This window comes from Perissodus microlepis, chromosome 19 (genome assembly GCF_051167445.1).
Source record: "Perissodus microlepis isolate ML-2025 ecotype Zambia chromosome 19, ASM5116744v1, whole genome shotgun sequence".
Lineage (NCBI taxonomy): Eukaryota > Metazoa > Chordata > Actinopteri > Cichliformes > Cichlidae > Perissodus > Perissodus microlepis.
Window position 1 is genome coordinate 18,519,339 of NC_140479.1, and position 23,237 is coordinate 18,542,575.

Consider the following 23,237-nt stretch of genomic DNA (forward strand, 5'->3'; position numbering starts at 1 on the left):
ACTCCGGCTTTGGATCTTACTGTATATAATTCCTCTTTTTCCTCACTTTGGATGAAAAAAGAAAGAAAGAATTCTAGTAACAGTACTTTATTGTTATATTCAATCAGAGGTAACACTGAGTCTAATTACTAGTTTTAAATGTATTTACTGTCCAAAAAAAATACCCAAAACATTGATTTACTGGTAAATATTTTCTATGCATACTTTTGCATCACAGTAAAGCCAGTTTCACTGATATTCAACACAACTTTATTTGCACAATATAAGTTTGATTGATTGATTGATTTTTTTAAATGCCAGAGCAACGTCTTGTAAAGGAAAACCGATGTGTACTGATCATGGTAACTGCTGGGAACATCAGTACAGTATCTTTATAGAAATGAGATTCACAAAACATCTCTCAGGTTAATCTCTGGTACTTTTCCTGTTTGGATCTTGGTCCATATTTTCCTGCCTTCACATGGAAGAAGATGGTGAAGCCCACGCTGAGTGTGAGTGTGTGTGTGCGTGCCTCTGCGTTGCTCTGCCTGGGCATTGATAGTGTCTGCTGGGTGCTGAGTGCTGGGCAGAGTGAGGGAGAGATGGAGTACTTATTGATTTTGGCCACACATCTCTTCTCCTGAAAATCCCTTGATTGCTTTTGTTCTGCTCCCTGTCTCCCTCTTTCTGTCTCGCTTCCTCTAATGAAACTCCAAATGAATTGGAGCACGTACTGACTGCTCTCCCGCTCTTCGTTTCACTTCTGCTCTCTCATCGGCCTCCTTCCTCACTCTCTCACTCCGGCTCTCCCTGCTGATTTCTCTATCGCTCCCCTTCTACCTCTCTCTCGTTTCCTCGATGTGTTTATGTTGCTCGGCCTTCATCTTAAGCTCCCATTCTCTTTATCACTTTTGTCACATTTTTCTTCTGTGCTCTTCTCTGCTGTTTTCCGTCTCTCTGTTTATTTTACCATCCATCTCATCTCCTTTTCCCTCTGCGTTTCCCTCATCCATCCACATCCACGGGAATAGGAATTAATATTGGAAATGTATTAACCCACTAGCCATGGCTCAATCTTTTACTAAAGGATGACTCAGATACATGGCTCACTTAAACAGGCAGACATCTCTTCAGCAATCTCTCTGTCCAGTCATTCTTGGCCCCTTTGCTAGAACTGTTCTCTTCTCTTTTTTTCCTTCCCCTTCATCTCACCTGGTGCCCTTTGATTTTTGCTTTTTCTACATGCAAACATTAGAGAGAAAGAGAGAGAGAGAGAGAGAGAGAGTGTGTGTGTGTGTGTGTGTGTGTGTGTGTGTGTGTGTGTGTCTAAAGTACAACTAATAGAAGACAAATCTTTGAGCTCAGCTTCTGACTCAAGAGAAATTAGCTCAATCAGCAGCACGCAACTAAAGGGAAACTCCTGAGTTTTACACCTAAAGTTCAGCTTATTAGTCAGTCAATATACTATCCAATTTGTCAGAACAGTTAAATAAATGTCTTCTGTGATTATTTAAAAAAAAAAAAAAAAAAAAAAAAAAAGGGGGGCTTTTATCAAGTCTTAAAAATAACGGTAACAAGGTGAGAGAGACTAACAGAAAGATTTTATTGGTTGTGTTCTGGGAAATATACGACCCAGCCGTTCTTTTATCCAGTCAGCCATCCATTCAGTCAGTTTCTTAACCTATTATCTAATTCAGGGTCATGGGAGAGGCTGGAGCATGTCCTATTTGACATTTGGTTAGAGACAAGGTTTACCCTGGGGAGGATGGCAGGCTAACACAGAGAGACAGACAATCATTTATGATCACGCTCACACTAGGGCTGGGTGATATGGCCTAAAATTCATATCGCGATATAATTTGAAGAATGTGCGGTAACGATATATATCGCGATATATTCTTTTCTTCTGTATAACGTATTTTCCACACTATAAAGCACACTTCAAATCCTTGAATTTTCTCAAAAATCGAGAGTGTGCCTTATGTATGAATTCTGGTTGTGCTTACTGACCTCGAACCGTTTTGGGCGTGCAGAAATCTGTTAAAAAATGTTTTAGTACAACTTTGGTAAGCCGCACTGCTTGATGGATTGTCAGAGCATTACGGCTGCCGTAGTGAGGAGCTTCGCGGAGTAATGTGGGTCCATTTCAGGTCCCAAAGTCAAACGAACACTAAGAGTTAAAAACGGTCTAAATTCTTTCATCTTTAATAAAATCATCAGCTTTGCCGCTTTACCAGGTGTAACAATTAAGTTTAACATCCAGGCATCCATGAAAACAGAATTTATTAAATTTAACGGAGGTAGAAGTTAGCAGGAAGTTAGTTCGCTAATTTCCACCTAAACATGACATACCATGTTCTGACTGAGAGATTTTTGAAACTAATTAAAACACAGCTATGTTAGCATAACATTAGCACAGTGAAGCTGAAGGATGAACGCCAACTTTTTTTCCCACTCGATAAAAGTTAACGTGAGGGATTCTGGTGGTTTGGGACAAATGCAATCCCATAGCAGGATGCTATACACGGGCCAAACTTCAGTCAGGAGAACAACTGAGATCATTCATCCACAATACAAGGTTAGTTATTAATATACTGCAACAACATGGGAATAGAGCAGCTGCGAGAGAATTCAACATTAATGAATCAATGTTACGGAAGTGGAGGAAGCGCAGTTTTTGGCTTTCCCCATATTTCAAAAGTGCTTCATGTCTTTGCTATGACTGTCGGCATAATTTGCAGATAATAATGGTTTTAGCCACTGCATGCTTTTGACCAAAACAGGCGCAGCTTGATGACATCATCAACATGCGCTATCGCGATAGAGCGGTATAGTCAAAATCTCTATCGTTGGCCAAATTTATATCGTTTCTATCGTTTCTATCGCCCACCCCTAGCTCACACCTATGGCCAATTTAGAATCCCAAACAGGCAGACACCAGTTGCCCAGCAGGTTTGAACCCAGAAACTTTCCAAAGCCTTGATTTTGCTTATCTGGACCTTGTGTTTTTAGTGGGAGAGGGAATTTAAAAAAAAATATGTATTTTGCAGCTGGCTGATATATATATGGTGCCAACTTCCTGGAATACTTTATCTTTTTGCAAGTGTAGTACAAAAGTTGCAGTACAACTTTTTTTGACGATTTTTAAACCCAACAAATTGTTTTGGAAACTTACCTTAATATTCAAAAATGCAATTGAAACAATGTCCATCCATGTATGCATCCACCAGTCTTCTTCCACTTATCCAGTTCAGAGTTGCAGGAGGGCTGGAGCCTATCCAGCTGCCATAGGGCGAGAGGCAGGGTGTACACCTTGGGCAGGTTGCCAGTCTCACAGGGCTAACACGGAGAAACCATTCACGCTCACATTCGCACCTATGGCCAGCTTAGAATCACCTGTTAACCCAACCCCACTAACTGCATATGTTTGGACTGTTTTATTGATCATTTATGGATGGCTTCAAATTTCAAAACAAACAAAAAACCCTTTTGTGTTTTTGTTCTATATTGACATCAAAGAATTAACATCAGAATCTCTTTACAGGTGTATATTTTTTTCTGTAATTTTTCTCATGCTCTTAACTTTTGAATTACATTTTTTTGCTTAAAAATACAGGACATAACAAACAGCATATCAGTAGAAGGGCATTAAAAGCATGAACAATCCTAAGGTAACAGCGATACCTGGGATGTTGCAGGATTTGAGGTGAAACAGACTTAAAAATTACTTCTTCTGCTATTCATGCACAATAAAATCCAAACCCTTTTCTGCATCTGTCTCTCTGCCTGCTCCACTTTTCTGTCACACAGACTATTGTTTAGGCTAACTCCTTACGCACACAAACAGAGCTCAAGGTCGCGTCTGCACAGAACGAGTGCACACACACAAAGACAGTCTGGGTTGAAAGATTTAAATATTTATCATTGTAGTGGTTATTTTCTTATTGGATTTTATTGATTCTTGATTATATTTTGATTAGATTTCTGATTGTATTATAGCAGGAATAACTACCAACAATAGCACATTAAACTGTGTCACTCTGTGCTACCTTACACCCTCAAAGGCTGGATTGGGCCTTTTACTTCACTTTTTGTAGAACTGAGCCAAGCGATCTCAGTCCACTTGACATCCTGTTTGATTCATACCACTTTATGTAAAATATCTGTATATATGCACAGCTCTCCCTCTCCTTGGGGGCTCCATCGTTGCCGCTCATCAAATGTGCATCCTCTGTGTGGAGTGTGTGGCTTCAGCCGATTCATTTGCCATTCTCACTTTTTTTCCCCCCCGCTTATGGACTTCATCGTTCTGCCTAATCTAAAGTACTTATGTTTGACACTCCTCCTCCTTTTTTCTTTTCTTTTTCTTCACCTAGGGGAGCTGGAGGAGGAGATGGAGAATCCAGAGATGCGGGATCTCCCGGAGAAACAGAAACACCAGCTCAGACACAGAGAACTCTTCCTTTCTCGCCAGCTGGAGTCTTTACCAGCCACACACATCAGGTATACTTCATTTGTGTCACAGGACTAGATGCTTTATTTACCTTCTTTTTGTGGGACTTGCTTGTGCAACTTCTAAACCCACCCACCTACTTGACATTCTATTTTGGTTTCAAATACCATCTCATGCTGTGACTGAAGTTCTGTTCACTAAATGTTTCTTCATCTTTTCATCCAAATCTTTTGGGTTACAGTTGATTCAACAAACCCAAATTTTTCTCCAAACAGAACATTTCTGATGAAACTTTCCTAGACGGTAGGGGGTCGGTGAAGAGAAAACAAGACAGACAGAACCGACTTGTTTTTAGAAAAAGTAGTTATGAATTTATGGTTATAACAAGATGAAAAAATGGCAGCTCATTTTTTGTTTTGTCTTTTTTTTTTTTTATGAATACTATCAGGGATGAATGCTTTGTCGTTTTTCTGTGTTGGCTTCAAGCAAATAGGGGGTTAATAAAAATTGGTAGTGGTTAGAAATTTTCAGCTAATGAGCAGTGGCTTAATGCAGTATTGATACTATAAATGAGTAAAAATTTAGGCTGATTAACACCTCAGTTACGCAGGCCTAGAGACCGGTTAGTAACCATCTGGCAACCACCAGTTGCGAGGGGGGATAAAAAATGTGTATACCTCCAGTGGCTGCAAGTGATTGCTGGAGATTGCTCTTGTGCGACTGCAGCAATCTGCTAGCGACCAGAGAAATCACACAGAGGTTTTTGGTGCAGCACCTTTTTGCAGCCAGTGTAGGTCAGCAACCACTTGGACCAGATTGAGGAACATTTGTTGTTGCTTTGCCAGATGATTGGTAACTGGTCTCTGGGCCTGTGTAACGCGACCCTAAAATTTAGATGGATTGCAGCATTATTGACTGTGAATCACCTTTTGCTTAAGTAGGAAATTTAGATCAAGTGTAGGAAAGGTGGACTTATTCACATCACAAATGCAGTTTACGTTGTTTGCATTGATTAATAAGATAATTTTCGAATACTGAAAAGCGAATCTTGATTGCATCATAATGTTAAGACCTACAGTATAACAAATATTTGCAAATTTCTTCTGATTATTCCCATTTCCATGTTGCAATTTTTTTATTTACATGCATTGCATGAACTCATTTATACTGTTATAATGTGTATTCATGCTTTTTGATGCAAGTACTGCAATTTCCTTGATGTTACATTGCCTGCTATACGTGAAGCTGTGCTGGCGAGAAAGACAGACACAAAGTAATTCACTCATATGCAGGGTACACGCTGAGCAGTAAATGTCAACAGAAAGCTGTTTCTAGATATAAACCTGCCTTTGCTCATCAGTAAGCTCGAGGCAAACCTACCTAATCATTAGCGTATTATTACTTGACATTTCTGAAATCACAAGAAGAGCAAACTGACATCTGCTTGAATAAAAATGCTCTGATGAGCAGTTTGTTTAGTGAGAATTCAAGCTTGATTAAGTTTTCTAACTTAACAGTGTGTGGCGAGGTTACACAGTGTGCTTGAGTTTATTACCCTGCCAAATCGTATTTGCTTCAGGCTAGAGAGGTATGACTAATTAGCTGGTAAATAATCTCAGTTCAGACTGTAGCAGTTTGGGGACAGGAATGAGTGCTGTTGGTGTCAACACACTGGACCAGGATTTATCCCCCAAAAAACCCCAAAAAACCAAGCTGGGCAAACTGGACCTGAATCAATACCATCATTGGAGATTCTGAGCTGTATCCTACATTTCTCTTGCAGAGGAGTTTGGACCAGAGAGCAGCTTTCATCTTGCACTTACATAACCACTTAAAATCCCATGAACTTTAAGCCCCGTCTGCTTTTCTATGTTTCACATGTCAAATATTGGCTCATACTTTTCTCCTCTATGACTTCCTCCTGTGTCTTTCTTAATTTTTTTCTTCTTTCTTTTTCTCTCACTTCTTCCTTAACTGTGTTTCTTACATCCTTCAGGGGAAAGTGCTGTGTGACGCTGCTGAACGAGACAGAAGCCCTGAAGTCCTACCTGGACAGAGAGGTACGTGGTCATGATGGGGTCTCAACTGTAATTAGGTTTTAGATTTCTGTGTGTGTGTGTGTGTGTGTGTGTGTGTGTGTGTGTGAGAGAGAGAAGAGGAGAGTAAGAATCTTATGAGTTTAAAGATTCTTGTTTCCAGATGAATTATTCAACGTGTTGACCTAGAATGTTCTTTTCACGTACTGTAATGAGGAGACGAGAGACTAGGAGAGGGGGGAAATACACAGACACAAACACACACGCACGCAGACCAACTGATACACCCCACTCTTTCGCCTCTCCGCTCGCCCATCCCGCTTCCTGTTCCTTTCATTGCATCCTCACACCTTCCTGTCATCTGTATTTCCCAGGATGCCTTCTTCTACTCGCTGGTATACGACCCTCAGCAGAAGACCCTGCTGGCTGATAAGGGGGAGATCCGTGTTGGGAACAAGTACCAGGCCGACATCACCGACCTCCTGAAGGAAGGTACGTTGTGCTTAAAATTTTTGGCTGCTTTTTAAAAATGACTTATTCGCTTAGAAGCACTGTATCCATTTTCTGCAGGGCACTTTTTACCCTGCAGTGGACTGATTATTTTTTTTAGCAATATGTCTGCATTAATGGGAAAAGTTTGACAGTCGTGGCTCAGACTGTTAAACTTTTTAATATTTGTGCAACTGCTCAAATTTCAGGAACATGTCATGAACTTTGATGACTTTTCTGCCTTAATACACCACTTTTTTTTCCTCTTTTCTGTTACGAGTAAAGTTGAGAGAACAACCAAGTTGGGTTTCCATGGCAATCACACTGTGGACTAACAATGATTATACATAATCACAGCATTTGAAATAACAGTTTATTGCATTCGTGTTGCACAATTGATGACTTTGCAGTCACCCACAGAGAAGACAACTGTTCATAACGCATCCCAAATCTGACATCAAAAAAGCTGTCGTTGAGGTATACACCCACGATGAAATATAATAGGTCGTAAAGTGTAGCAAAATATTTGTAAGCATTCATTTTAATAACTGGGACTTGACAGTTTTGTACAAACTGTAATGTTTTTAAATCCAACTTGTTAGTAACACAAATCCACTATTATTTCCATTTAGATGAGCAGAAGGATATTTTCCGGGCATTCTCTGCCAATAGTTTGTAAGGTAATCATTAATCAGGTAATCATTTTCAAATGTGACTGTTTTTCTGCCAGATTATGGTGTTTTGCTGGCATCCTGTGTTTTGCCAGAATTTTATTCTTAGCAGGTGGGATGCATCTGAAATTGCAATTAAAGCACCATGGGACACTAGGCTTGCTAATTAAACCCATGTTAATGAAATTCTTCTACATGTGTTAGAATCTCAGGCAGGCTGGCTCGTTGGTTGAAGGCTGGCAACTTGACAGAGCCCACCTCTTCAACTCTGGGATTCATTAAAGCCCCACACAAAGCAGGATTTATTTATTATTTTAATCTAAAAGGAAAATTGCAGACAATTGAACTTGAGTTTTGTTTGTGTTTGCTGTTGTTTTTTCCCCCGATAAAGACCCATGGCAATCTTGGAGAGCATTAAAAATGGACTTGCATCCACGTTTGTTTGTCTTGTGGTGCATTTAGGTGAGGATGATGGCAGGGACCTGGAGAAAATGGAGGAGAAGATCTGGGACCCCAACAGCTCACTGACAGAGAAACAGATTGATCAGTTTTTAGTAGTAGCACGGTAAGTCAGCTCAGACATGAAATGTATAACAATAACAAAAACAAATCTGATTTGTGTAATTTCTTTCAATTTCAGAGAGAGTTAGTTATAAAGTTAGTTATGCTGAGGTAAATTTACCTCACTTGTTAAAAAACTGTGTCAAGTAAACCTAATCCATCCAGTCTTAGAGCCGTGACTTCTGGCTTTTATTTGTGTGCATCTAAAAACAATTATGACAGTTATTATAAAACACATGCATACTTTTTTTTTTCAGGGAGTGCGCTACATTTAATCAGGTGTACTTGAATCCAAGAGCTAGTCTAAAACTTCCTAAAGGTCAAGGCAAGGTTAAAAAAAAAAAACACGCTGAACGGGCATTATGGGGTGCTATAAAGACGTTTTTTGAGTCATTAAATTGAAAAACCTCACCTCTTTAAATTGTTCCAATTTTCTCTTTGACATCATGTCTTTGTGCACATCTGGACTGGTTCCAGCTCAGCTGCTATTTTTACATCGCTTCCTGGAAGTCCGTTTCTGACTACTTGTATGGGCACATTATTTTACCGTGGAGCTCCGACTTGCCAGAGAGCAAACATCAATTTCTCTGTCAAGCTGACCCAGCCCAACCCCCATAACTGGTGGAGAGAGCGAGGGCACATCAGCGAGGAGTGGCACCAGAAACATGCTTGTTGTTGTTGTATTTTCTGTCCTGAGGTGGTTGAGGGAGAAAATTTACAACAAATGGTCTCAACTACGGCTCCCTGAGACTTCATTCTATTCCCCTTTATGTAATTCAAGTTGAGGAGTCATTGTTTTTACACAGCTGAGCAGATCCAGTGCACATTATGGACACACAAGTGCAAGTAATCTGAGTGGGACTTGCAGGGAACGAGAAATAGAAAATAAAATAGCCGCACTGAAAGTGGCGCACTGCTGCTCAGGAAGATTGACGATTTAAATGTGGTAGAACTTTTGATTTGTTGTGAAACGCTATGATTGCACCTGGTAAAGATGCTGCAGTTATTTAATTCTCAGCGTGAGAGAAAATACATGAATTCACTAAAACTAATAAGTACTACAAACATTTCCTAAAATCTGTGAATATCTAGTTTTCAAGCCATATTTGGTTGCTAAGCAGTTTTAGCCTGTTGAGGTCTAAATTTGCTTGAGGTGCATTATCTGTCTGACCACACTACAGAGTTGAATATTTTATTAGGAAGAACCAAAGTTAGGACTTCGCTGATATGACTTCCATGTTTGTTCTGTAAAGGGAACTATATCAATAGTTTCTCATGTGTCCCACAGGTCAGTAGGTACCTTTGCCAGAGCTTTGGACTGCAGTAGCTCTGTCCGACAGCCCAGCCTACATATGAGTGCTGCTGCAGCCTCCAGGGACATCACCTTGGTGAGATAGACATATATATGATTTGATATATATGATTTGATTTAAACTGTTAACACATGACATGTGAAAGGTGTTGTGGAGAAGGAGGACTGTTAATCAGAAAATCCTTGCGCGTGAGTCTGTTAGTGATTGTTGAAGCCTGTGTTTGGTTATCCTTAACAAGCATTTGGCCCCAAAACCTAGCCAGCCTAGTGTGGGTCTATTCTGCCCTAGATCCTTTCCTCATATATAAAACATGGATGAGAGCCCTAGCTACCCACATGTACACAAACACACATGCACACACACAGAAACAGCTCAGATACTCTCATGGAGGCTGTGTCTACACACTCTAAACTGGTAAACTATAATCATATAGCTGCAATGAAATGCATGATTGGTTCAACTCATGCACTGACATGGATTTGTCTTGTATTTAGTTTCATGCCATGGACACCCTCCATGCTACAGGCTACGACATGACTCGAGCCATCGCAGCACTGGTTCCTCAGGGTGGACCCGTCCTCTGCAGGGATGAAATGGAGGAGTGGAGCGCCTCGGAGGCCAACCTCTTTGAGGAGGCCCTCGAGAAATACGGCAAAGACTTTACCGACATCCAGCAGGATTTTGTAAGTGGGAAAACAGTAGGATTTGATTTTAGGAAACATGCTTTTGTTCTGTCATATTTGTGTGCAGTATATGAAACTACATAAAGACTGTAAGCTGAGAACCGGGCAGACAGACATAGAAGTGCTGTTTTCCACTTTGGGTTTCAAATAGAATAACAAAATGTATTGCAAAGTGTCCTTGGTTTATTTAAGAGCTGCAAATACAGCCACTTGAATTCATTTTATTTTACAGATTTTTCTCAGCTCATCATGCTTTATAATTATCAACTTATGCAGCAATTTGCACTGATATTAAATTGTGAATTTTATGTGCAGAAAACATAAAGGAATATCCTGGAGAGAGCTCTGGTTGTAATACGTACCCTCTAGAAGTTAACTTGCCAACACCTTTACAGCTCAAACCAGTCCTATGATTCTCCCCATTTTAGACTTCGTTTAGGTGTTCAGCTGATTTTCCTTTTATGCAACTTTCAAGCATAACAGTAGTCTTGTAAAGAAGCTCTGTGTCCAGCCCCATGGTAAGAATGAATAGTGAGCATTTATTTTCTCTTTTAAACAAACATCCAGTGAAAGCTGCCTCTTCTCTGCTGATGCGCCTCATGTTCTTCAGTGCTGAGAAGAGTGGCGCTGCCTTTAGTGTTCTCTCACTGTGTGCATCAGTCCGCCACCTGGTGGCCATCTGCTGTCAGTGCTGCAGACTTTTGTTTCTACTTGAGGTTTTTTTCCAACAACAAGACTACACCATCAGTATGGGTGGGGCCACCACTTAAAGGCTCATATTCTTTCAAACTTCATAGAGGCAATGTAACGATTTAGCTTCAGTTTTTTAATCGTATCTTTACCTTTTTAATGAGCGAGTACTACATCAGGTTGAATGCGTGTGTGTTCCTTAAAATGTGAAAGAAATACACAGATATTTTAGCATTTATAATTATAAATGTCACGAAAGGGAGACTCATCTTATTTGAGTACCTGCAACCTTAATTTCTCAGTTAGTTAAAGTTGTTAATGATCATGTAATCAACTAAGAGTTTCAGCTTTAATTTTACATTCCCTGCCTTCAGCAAGATTTCCTCTCTTTCTATCTGTTCCCATAACATCACCTCAACTAAAACCATAATTATTTTCCTCTTCTGTCCCTGTGTAGTTGCCCTGGAAATCCCTGACGAGTATTATTGAGTATTACTACATGTGGAAGACCACAGATAGATATGTACAGCAGGTAACAACTTCCTTTATACATTTCTTAAGGAAAAAAGAAAACTAAGTGACCCATATTCATTAATTTTATATTTGCATGCGATTCACAAATCTGTTGTTGGTACCTAAAGGTTAGAAATTCACTAGGTCTAACTGCACTTCTCGTCAACAACCTCCTTTTCTGCTCCAGAAACGATTAAAAGCAGCCGAGGCAGAAAGCAAGTTGAAGCAGGTCTACATCCCCAACTAGTGAGTACTTTGATGCAGCATTTTATCAGCCTGCTTTCATTTTCCTACATATTATCAAGTATTAAATCAGTCGATGCTGCGGAGAAGGTCACAGCAACAACTCTGGTATTTTAAAGTTCAGCACTTGTCGCTCATTATACAATACAAACTCTTCTTTTATTATTCACGAACGTTCTCAGTACTGGATCAGTGGAACTACTGTCTCTGGTTGCAGGCTGATGAATATTATTTGTTCTCTTGGTGAATGTCTTGTCTCTGTATCTCTTCTTATATCAGTAACAAGCCAAACCCTAACCAGCTGAGTAACAATGTAAAGCCAGCTCTGGTAAATGGAGCAGCGGGTACAGCGGGTACAGCGGGTACAGCGGGTACAGTGGGTACAGCGGGTACAGCGGTCCCAGGACCTCCAGGCTCAGTGCCGACCCCAGGCTTGGGTAGAGCCTGTGAAAGCTGCTACAGTAAGTCATTCTGTTGTGACCTGTTATTGCGCAAATGCAGTAGCTACTGTTATTTGTGTCCTGATGTAAGAGTTCTTTCTCCTCCTTAGAGGAAATGAGATTGTCGTGATAGATATACAGTCAAAGCCTCAGATGTTTGCAAATCCTAATCAGTTTTGATGCGACAATTAAACATCTTTCAGTCTCGGTGTGAAAATCTATTTGCTTCTTTAATTGCGCTCGATAATTAACCTGGTACGGATCTTGGGTGCTGCGTCTGTATTTTTAGTATACGTGATGACAACATCCTTTTGTACTGATTTTCCTAATTTTTATTTAGCTAGCATCCAAGATCATCAGCCTATGTTGATCTCCATCATCCTTGTCTTCAGATCGGTGTATTTTCAATCTAATACAGATAATTTAACGATCTGCTCTGTGCTCTATGTATGCGGCACACATTTGATATTGGATTTCCATAATAGAGAGAAGAGAAAATGGCCTTATGTGCCCTGCAGCAAAGTATTGTTTGAATTATTTTAGAGGCTGTACTTAATTTAATGATGAATGATTAAAGCTAGGGCTCACTACACCCATTTTTGATTTTTTTGTAATCATCTCTGCTTAGCCATGTGATTTTGTGCTGTGTGTTTGTGTGTATAGCCAGCAGCTCCTACCAGTGGTACTCGTGGGGACCTCCCAACATGCAATGTCGCCTGTGCGCTTCATGCTGGACCTACTGGAAGAAATACGGAGGGCTGAAGATGCCCACGAGGTTGGATGGCGAGAGGCCCGGACCCAACCGTAACAACATGGTACAAGCTCACACATGCTTCACTAGATATTGACTTTGTTTCCTTTCCACAAATAACAGCCTTACTGTCTGCCGGAAACCTTGTAGTTCACCAAAAGTTCATCTTCCAGAGAAAAATCCAATGTCGGTTATTAGTTAAGTTAATTTTGCCTTTTTAAAATAACCCAGTCATTGTATAAAATGAAAATGACATCTGAGACGCTTGAATCAGTATGATATTATTGTTTGGGGGAAAATGGTCCAAATGATGCTTTTTTTAAAAGCAAACATTTTGTCTTATGACAGTAGGAAAAGCAAAGGTGGAGTTAATCACAGCCCAGTTCCATTAAGTGTCCCAGTAAGCCTCGAGAATGAATCAAAGCTGGAAAAGTAGGTCTTTCCAGGTTTGAATGCGGCCACCACAACCTGTGAAAAAATAATATTTATTACTTCAAGAGAGAAAGTACCACAATGTCCTAATTTTGGGTCTACAGATGCCAAACACACCATACATCTATGCATTTCTCTTCTTGTGGTTTTTGTCCTTTTTAATAAAGAGCAGTGTATCCTATTTTATTTTAAATATTTTTTATTACAATCCTGTTGAGTTTTCAGTAAAATCCCTACAGTACAGAACATTCAGCATGCCCAGTCATTTAAATGTGTTGTGCATTTTAAATCTTTACCCTTTGAAAGATTACTAGGAGTAACCCTTGAAGCTCTCTTCTGAACTGAGGGACTTTCTGGCATATTTCAGGTCTGCTTATAGAACAAAATGACTGGGTTTGCATCAGAAATTAAATGAGGGTGATCTCTGTCTGACGTGTCAGAACTTAACTGTCTTTCACGGGTACTTTATGGGGGAGTTAAAAAGGACTCTAGGCATCTCTTTCCCTTTGGTGGCCATTAAATTCCTATCAGACAATGATTTTAGTCCAGGTGTTTTCTTTGTCTTTAGTCCTGTGATAAATTGATCTCTCCCTAATCCATCATTTAGCATTCAACTGTAAATACACATTTCCACTAGTACAGGCTGTTCTACATTTTGGTTACAAAAGAAGTTTCTCATCCTCTAAACCTTCTCTAGAGCCCCCATGGCCTGCCCCTTCGCCACAGCGGCAGCCCCAAGTTTGCTGTAAAGACCCGGCAGGCTTTTTACCTGCAGACCACCAGCCTAACACGGATGGCACGTCGCACCTGCCAGGACATCATCAGACCTCGATATATGGCCAGGCACCCCTACCTCCCAGTCAACACAGCAGCCATCAAAGCAGAATGTAAGGAACCGATTCCCTCATGCATAACTATGACATGTTATAACATTTGGGCACTCTGTACACGTCCTCATATTTCTAACGACAATGTTGTTTCACTGAATGTGTGCAGGTGCTCTGCGATTACCGGTCAGGCCAAAAAAGCCTTTGCCGCTGAAACCTGTGGAACGTAAACCTCTGGAGTCTGTTGTTCGGTATTTAGGTGAGATCAGTTCGCCACTACATGTTCATTTTTCAGTTTCTAGTTTTTCAGGTCACTTTTAACTGGCTGTGATACCTTGAGATATGTATTATGAGAAAATGAATTTATTTCCTCTGTCATTTTCTTCATGTGTCTCTGATCATGTTTCAGAAGCACATCCCCGTCCATCCAAGCCCAATCCACCGACTCGCGGGGGGTCAATCTCTACAGGCAGTCTGACACCTATAAAGTCCTCTCCCATCCTCAACAACGGCTCTCCCACCATCCTGGGCAAGCGTACCTATGAGCAGCACAATGGACTGGATGGTGAGCCAGACAGACTAGAAACTCTGAAGCACATATACAATCTGCATGTGTTTGCCTCGTCAGCGTCAAAGAATTTCATCTTCACCGAACTATTTGTCACAACCACCATAGAAGATTATTTCCATCTGCAGTGGTATATATTTGGCAGCATGTCTTTGTTCTTGCACCTCTCCACCCTTCCTCACAGATATGTGGAAAACCAAAAGCGGGGAGAGCAGCAGCAGCATCAAGGCTTTCGTATAGAACAGAGCAGGCTGGGATGGGGGTGGGTTGCAATGTGGCTTGCAGATGTGCAGCATCTGTGGGCAGGCAGAAATATATCAGCATTTAAGTCTGTAAGCTTGAATTCAGCACATGCCCAAGTTATGCTTGATATGTTGAACATTGTTTTGTTTTTTGGTTGTTAAAGACTTGTACCATCAATATGTATTTTAATCAAAATCCCCTTTGTGGCTCAAAATGAAAATATCCTTTAAAAAACATTCAAAGGGTTTTGAAAGGTTTACAGGCAACTTGAATTTGTCTTGGTGTAGTTTGCTTGTCTCATTTGATCCATTAAAGAGGCAGTTCTCGTGTTTTGAAGTTGAATTAAATAATACGTAATATATTCGCCTTTTTATTTAAAAAATTCCTTTTTAAATTATTGCAATTATGTCACATTTAGATTTATTATCTCACTATTGTGAATCATTTAACACAGATTATTTAAGCAGAATATAAATCTACACCTGCAACCTCTGCGGCTACAGCACATAGTTACGATCCACTGCCGAAGGGTTACCAGTTTGAGTGGGGCTCTTATGTTGTTATATGTTATTTATTTATTTTTTGGGGGGTTATGTCCCACTTTCTTTCTCCCCTGTGAAATGGGAGATGGGTAGAGACAGACTGGGAAATGAAGAGAGGGAGAGAATGCCAGGGAAAGATGGAGAGAGCAAGAGGGAGATTGCAACAGGATCCGATCGGCCTTGCTTCTTTAGCTGGAGGCTACGGTCTATGTTGTCATGGTAACGGGAGAAAGGAGGATCAGGAGGGTTCGGTAAGTGTATCCTGAGGGAGAGTATCTCCACTGCTCTATGAGCCCACCTCAGGCCCAGGCTGGGATAACACACCAGGAGGAGATCTGTTGGAAATCGTCCAGGTTCGAGGATTAGGGATTAGTTTTCATTTGTTTCACTTCCAACTAGCTGACGCAATCATATCAGAGGACAGAAAGGGTTTCTGTTGCATGTTTATTTTCATTACTTTTAAACGTCGTTATTTATTTGTCTTATTAAATGACTGTGTTTTGTGGCAGGGTGAAAGGGATCATTTGTGGTCAGAACGCACAGGAAATTGTGACCCAAGTCTGCTGCTCAAATTGAGTTTATGGAGCGTCGTAATGAGTTTCAGCTCGTTGTTCAGCTGTTTCGCCTGCAGGTTTACCGTTTTGGTTTACTGTCACGCTCTCACAGCATCTTTTTGGCTGCGAGCAGGCACAGTGAGGAGCTGATGAAAGTAGCGAGGCGTTAACAACCTAAGGGCTGTATTTCCCTTAGGAGCTGGTAGAGACCACAAAGGGGACCAAAAGAGGCTTAAATCTTGACTTTTGTATTTGTTGTCTGTCTAAATGGCAACTTTGTGTTTGCTGCCCCCAAGTGGTAAAAGAAACTTCTTTCATCCAACTTTCCTACTTTTAAAATTTGCTACGTTTTGTCTTGTTTGCTTAACCCAGACAACACTATACATATGGAACAGCCAATTAAATTCTTTAGTATGTTTCTATATATGAAGTTGGAGATATGCTGCATCATTGTGAATAGAAGCTTCTACTGTGAGTAAAAAGCTGGTGAAAGGGACGAGTAAAGTCTCCTTCTAGCATCAAGAATTGCGATGATTTGCTGAAATCGTTTGAGGAGTAGAAAAGTAGAACGAAAAGAAGAAACTGGGAGACCACAACACAGCATAGGAACAATATTATGTAATAGTAGCATGTAAATGCTGAGGAGAGGCGCTCAGACCTCAATGCAGAAATATAACTTTGTGTCTGAATGACAGTCTGCCATGAAATCTCACTAACAAGTATTTGCAAAATAGCCTTCGTTGCTTCTCTAGCAAGCAGGAGTGCATTTAGAGTTTTTAATTTCAATTTTGAACATCAATTAACTTGAATATTACATCATTTTATTGCTACTTTGTGTTGTGCTGCCAACTAAATGTGAATGTTAATGGTGCTGGCCTGATGGGCTTTGATTGAAGCGTATAAAACGTAGTGAAGTGGAAGATGTGGAGGCACACGTTGTTTTCTAAAACGCAGCAAAAATAAGGTTTGGTGTTGAGTTTTTCCTCTGTGCTGAAGTGCTTTAGGTAGCCAGCAGAGGGCAGAAGAAAGCAATAATTTTGTGCAGCCCCTTACTAATAAGGGAGCATCTGAAAATACTTTTGTTTGCCAGTAGACTAAAAAACTAGAGCTGTATTTATTTTAGTTTTCTCCTGTGACATCTCTCATGGTCTTCTTTTTTTTTTTTTAGGTGCCAAATCCAAAGTATTGGCTCCACAGTGGGACATTATGGCCAAACGAGTGAGTGAAGCAGTGCGGCCCTCATCGTCCCTCCAGGACGAGGTACATGAACTGGACTGAGCGCTCTGCGGGACAACCTTCACTGCGAACCTCAGTGAGGTGAGAAATCCCCACTTACCCTTGAGGATGCTTATTTTTAATTGGCTTTGTATTAATAGTTTTGCTGTTCTGTCTAACAATGTTGTTTCACCAAAAATGAGGAAAGGAAAAACATACGCCTATCCAGCTACCCCTATAACCTGAGACGCTACGAAAGTAAAATACAAATCAAAAATCAAAGCAAAGAAAGCATCTAAGGTGCTTGTATCTATTACAACTAGGTTACAAACCTACAGATACATTACTTTGAAGAATAGTGGTGAACTTCTCACTGAGGGAGAAATATGATCAGGAAATCTTTGTTAATGATTGTGTTGCATCACTTCAATGTTTGGTGAATTTAAATCCTAAAAAAGGCAACAGTAGAAGTCACAGCTGTGTTTTAATAATGAAAGTAAGAGCATTTCCACAAACACAGTGTGAAGAGAGAGGCATTGAGACTAAGTGGCTGTGTAGCCTTAAACTTGGGCTAATAAGGGTTCAGTTTGTTAGGTAACAGAGATTAGACTATGGAGCAATGGAGGAAGGTCATGTGGTCTGTAATGAGTGCATCAAGGTAAGAAGAGAGGCGAATGCACCCATCATGCTTGGTGCCTACCCTACAAACCTGTGAAGGGGTTGCTCCATGTGGTCAGGTCAATATCAGCTGACTACCATATACTGAGTGACCAGATTTTTCCCAGCAGTGGATTTTTTTTCTTTCAGGGATATTGGAAGATACCAATGTTAGGATTCATCAGACTCAAATTATGATTAGTGGTTCAGGGAATAGGAGTAGCCACAACTAAATCCAGACCTTAAGGCCTTTGAGAATGTTTTGGATGTGCTGGAGAAGACCTCATACAGTGGTTTGTCTCTCCCATCTTCAAAACAATCGGCGGCGGCGGGGGGGGGATTAATGCAATTCCAGATGGAAATAAATGTTCTGACCTGTGTTAATTTTTATTTTTTATTTTTTTGAAAATAAGATAACTCCAATCAGAACTAATTACGTTCAGTCAATCAGAATTTATCTCCTTGCATAGGAAGGTTGTCACGTCTGCCCCTGATAAACAGGGTCGGAGGGAGAGAAGAGTTGAAATGTGGACTCATTTTGAATTTGATGTCAATGAAAATAAGGTGCTTTGTAAACTGTTACACTTTATATTTTGGTCAACTAAATAAACTTTAGATTCAGTCAACTATAATCTAAAGCTAAAAGAATATAGATGCCTAAATGATGAATAAAACCTAATTAAGCTTTGTTGTCAAAATTAACACTGGTTTTGATGTTGCATTAGATCAAAAACAATTTGTGCTTTCATTAAAGGTAAAGAGCAGTTAAACTAAATACTCAGTATTATTTTTAAAGCCAAGAAGAGTTTAAGGGGTATGAAAACTTTAACGTTTTAAATAGAGGTAAAACATTATGGTTTTTGCCCAGTTTTGAGAGTTTTTGCTGTCAGCTGTCATTAACTGTGTGTAAAACCTTTCCCTCGTGTGTTTCTTCCACAGCAGCGGGGGATATGAATTGGATGAGGCTTTTCCCACTATAACCATAGCCGAGGGCAGCTGAAAGGAGACGACAGCATTGGCTACTTTTCTTCAATCAGTATGAGTCTATCAGACGTCTGAAGACTAATCGATCAGTTTGGCTGTGGTCAATCAGAAAATGAGCCTGACTGTACAGGACTGTGTTTATTACTTACATTTCTCGTTATTACTGTCTTTGTAATTATTGTTATTGTTATTTTAATGTTTTTCTTTTTTCTTTTTCTTTTTTTTTTACCAGTTATAACTCAGCTTATTTGTTTGTCGATCAAACGTTGAAACTTGAAGTTTCAAGAAAAATGCTTGCAAAAAACCCTGTGGAAAAGGGTGGAAGGAACGTAACAAAAGCCACTTGCATCTTCTGTGTTTTTCTTTTTCTCAAGTTTAAAAAGAAAAAAAAAAAAAAAAAAAGAGAGTGACGCACTTTGATTTCAGTGACACGAGTTCAAAATGTCTTTTGTTTTTCTGAATTTGAATGCTTTCTAGGAAATTTTCTGTTGTGTGAGTCGGCCCTGCTCTTCGCCCAGAGAGGTTTAACTTATTGAGAAAGACTTGGTGTTTTTTCTACCTTTTTCATAAGTAATGCATCTATGCTTCTAAAATGTAATTAAAAAAGGAAAAAAAGAGGTAATTGATTTTTTTCCCCTCTTCCTTTGGTGTCTGTGCACGGGGGTGAAAGTTGCACTGAATGTTCTGTTTTCAAGCTGGTGTTTACCTGTCTTTCTTACTCCTGCAGGTATGCAAACAGGGTATATGCAAAAAATAACGGAGAATTTTTCATTCCTAATTGCTTTATATGTTATATGATTAGTATTAGAAAAGATTTCATGCACAACCAGAAACATGTTTTGTAAGCAAACATCTGAAAACTAAAAAAAAAAAAAAAAAAAAAAAAAGCAGGAGTGTGCTCTGCTTTCATGTCCTGTCCTTTGTGTGTTTATTGTATGTTTGCTAGCAGCTCTGCAGATTACATCTCATATCCTGCAAACATTTTTCACTTTTGGGTAACATCCTAGGCTCAGTAGACGCCTGACAACCTGTGCTGGCTTTTTAGCCTTATATCAGAACATATCTGAGCCTTAAAGTCTCTAATCAAGTGGCTGGGTAAAGCTGGTGGTTTTGCTGACCAATTTAGTGAATTTGCATCATTGCCTTTAGGTGATGGTGGACTGAACTCACTTTTCAGTAATGATGCTAAGCACAGCACATGTACAGTTTACAGTACTTGTAGTGCAGCAGATAACTGAAACAATCTTTCAAAAGTGGATACAAGCAGCAGAATTTGCAGGTTTGTCCACTTGGAGAAGTGTGAAAAATACTATTAGCTACTTGAGTTGTCAAAACTTCTGCATTTTCCATCTTGACTGTCATTTCAACCTTAGAAACAACTACAGAATTTCAACCACTGGATACATTTAAGAAATGTTACTCTTGATTTTTACATTTTTGACTTCAAGTAAATCAAAATTTATAACTTAAAACCCTTTTACACCACTGAAAGCACACGTTTAATATTCATGCCATTATATTGCTGTGTAGTTCATTTGAATTTTACATATTTGATCCACACCCTTGGCTCATCTCTCCATGCTATCACCCCCCTTTTTTTTTTTTTTTTGAAGGCTTAAACAGTCATTAAACAGTCACTCCAAAAACAACTTTAGAACCACCAATTTACCTGACAAGCAATACATGGATGCAGAATCCATGAATTGCAGACATTCAAGGAGACAATCTGCTCTAAATATAAATAAAATAAATAAACGAGATTTGGGGGTTCAGGGGTGAATCCATTCAGGAAATGCAGCTGAGACAAATCATATTTATACTATTGCACACCACACCCTGTTTGAAAATGTAAAAAATGAAAAAATATATATAAAAAAATCACAAAATGACTTTTAAAGTTGACTTCTACAAAGTTGAATGTGTATCATTTGACACAAAGATCGTTCAAAAAGGGAAGTGTAGTTTACATAATCTTAAAAAAGAGGAACTTTTTGCCTTTGTTGACATTCATCTTGAATTTTCAGTTAGCTAATAGAAAGTTGGCTTCATCAAAAAAGCAATAAAAGAGTATGTGTACAAATTTTGCAACTTGTATTCACTTGGAAATGTAGATTTATCTGCTGCACTATTCCAGTCTAATTGGTAAAAAATTTTAATTATAGGACTAATAAGGGGAAACAAGACTGTCTACTTTCTGTAGTAAAAGAAGTCATTAAGTGAAGTACAGGGTATTAGCAGAAACAGGGTTTGGTACACCTGGCTGTTTTATCTGATTTTTGAGCATTCACAGGTGAAAACTAAAAAGAATTTGGCATTTTGGGTAAACATTTGAAAGCCATCGCCATGTAGGGTTGATGGCTGATCTAACTAAGTGTAAGAATATGACAGATCTCCTTTTTACTGACATCCAGGTTCAAAGTTATGAAGACTCAAAAATGTCAATTAATAATAAAAAGCACAATACCCCTATATACTTTGAACTGTTCTTAGTGTAAAGGCAAAGTTTAATGAAAACTACATATTTAACTAAAGTAGCTCATCAGGGAGGACACACAATCAGCAGAGAAAGTGAGAAGTGGTACTGATGTATTTTTAATACTGATATGTTAAAATCCATGTTGATGTTACAAACCCAAAATCAAATCCATGCAATAATCTACACAGTAAAAAAAATGAAGTATTTAAAATCTGGGAAAGAAGATCACTGATTTCAAGTTGGTACGTTGTAATAAAAAGTTGTTTTAGTGAGTAATAACAGGAGGAACATGTTAACAGGGAGAAATCGCTAATAAATCACAATATTGAGGTAAAGAACTTGTTGCTAAAGCAAATCAAACAGCTCGTTGCTAGCCATATTGTGACACCTTTACAGCTTTATTCAAGCTATTTCACCTAGCTTTTCTTATCTGATAAGAGGAAGATGATCAGCATGTTTTGTTAAAAGCTTTGGGGCATGGTCCCATCACCTCTGTCTGGACTCGATATTTAAGGTACCTGCAGCTACAATTCCTACATATCACAAAGGCGCAGTCTGGTCCAGTCTGCTCATCTGGATGATGAGATCGATGCTGATTGCCAACGTAACGATTCTGCAAGAGCATCCCTCCTTACTTTATGTGGCCTCATGGAAAATCCCGTCTATTTGGTATTTTAGTCTCTGCCGTTAATGTCCAGTTGAAATCATACCTGGTTAGTGATGTGCCCAAGCATACAGATAAGATTACCATAATCATATAATAAAGTTTTTCAAAACACTGAATGGCCTTTTAAATCTTGTTATAGGTACTTTGAAGACCACTTAGAGTTCGTATTAATATTTCAGTTATGTCCTGTAGTGCATTATGTCAGGTTTAATGATTGTACATAATATTACTGTTGTTGCTGCGTGCTTTATTGGCTCAGGCAGTGCATTATCTGTTGTTTAGACTGTATCATCTACTTTACATACTGTATTTTTCCAGTACTATTCACACTCCCCGACTCATATATTTCTTGGCCAGCACATTGAATTAAATTAGTTTTCATAAATCCTATAATGACTCATGGAAAGTCCTTACTTAAGCTCTTGTTTGTGAACTATATGTATGTCTTGGATTGTGACTACACAGCAGCTTCATCATGTGCCTGGAGCACCTTTTCTTCTGCTGAAGTAAGTTGTTTGGCAATAAGACTCAAGTTACCACATGCCCCTAAACACTGTGACTGGTTTCTTTTAACTGAAAGAGAAAGACATGCAGATGTCACTGGATATGTGTGAGGGTTCATACCTCAGCAAACTCCTAAAATATTCATTCAGCTGGAAGCCTGTGGGAAAATCCTCTCATGTCCATTAGTTTAAGATCAAAGGTCTAAACAGGAACGAGTAACAATGGATGTTTGGAAATTATGTTTATGTGCTGCATGTGTTTTCTGAGAATTAAATATGTTTTAGGCTGAAACGGAGGTCAGCGCCACAGTTTACATCATATTACAGCAGCAATTACGTAAAGTAATTCACTTTTGTTGTGAAATTTTTTTAACTACAGAACTAAAATAAAAACAGGTGATTTTTCTTTGGATGCAACTTTTATATTATCCACTTTTAACATAATGCTTCCTGTCTGTGTTTCAGGGAGCGGGAAAACAAAGCACAAATGAGCCAAATATGTTTCTTTTTATATACTGTTTGTAAATAAATACAACCCAGCCATTTGGATCATCAAGAATAAGATTTCCGTACTGGATCAGTCGAGGTCTGCATTAACAATGACCACCTGTAGTGCTGTTGGCCAACTGGGTGCCAATGGAAACTGCGCTACTGTTGGCTGAAGACAAAGAAGCAAGAGAAAAAGAGGACGGGGGAAGGAATGTTAGGAGGCAGTGAGAGATAAGGTAGAAGTGAGACTAGGGACTA

General features: G+C 39.3%; 1 protein-coding gene across 2 annotated transcripts in view; it reads left to right on the plus strand.

The window, feature by feature from the left end:
* Positions 1-22,103, plus strand: part of mta1 (metastasis associated 1) — a 56,887-nt gene extending 34,784 nt beyond the window's left edge. Inside the window, exons 4-18 of one of the 2 annotated variants that reach the window (XM_084914069.1) lie at positions 4,356-4,482; positions 6,429-6,492; positions 6,843-6,960; positions 8,091-8,193; positions 9,478-9,577; positions 9,997-10,185; positions 11,333-11,407; positions 11,576-11,634; positions 11,911-12,092; positions 12,735-12,886; positions 13,952-14,141; positions 14,251-14,340; positions 14,491-14,646; positions 17,157-17,305; positions 18,800-22,103. In XM_084914069.1, the coding sequence (XP_084770195.1) occupies positions 4,356-4,482; positions 6,429-6,492; positions 6,843-6,960; positions 8,091-8,193; positions 9,478-9,577; positions 9,997-10,185; positions 11,333-11,407; positions 11,576-11,634; positions 11,911-12,092; positions 12,735-12,886; positions 13,952-14,141; positions 14,251-14,340; positions 14,491-14,646; positions 17,157-17,266 (1,715 nt within the window). In that variant the 3' untranslated portion in view covers positions 17,267-17,305; positions 18,800-22,103. The remainder of the gene's footprint in view (positions 1-4,355; positions 4,483-6,428; positions 6,493-6,842; positions 6,961-8,090; positions 8,194-9,477; positions 9,578-9,996; positions 10,186-11,332; positions 11,408-11,575; positions 11,635-11,910; positions 12,093-12,734; positions 12,887-13,951; positions 14,142-14,250; positions 14,341-14,490; positions 14,647-17,156; positions 17,306-18,799) is intronic. The other variant, XM_084914070.1, reaches the window with a different exon arrangement.
* Positions 22,104-23,237: the final 1,134 nt, after the last annotated feature.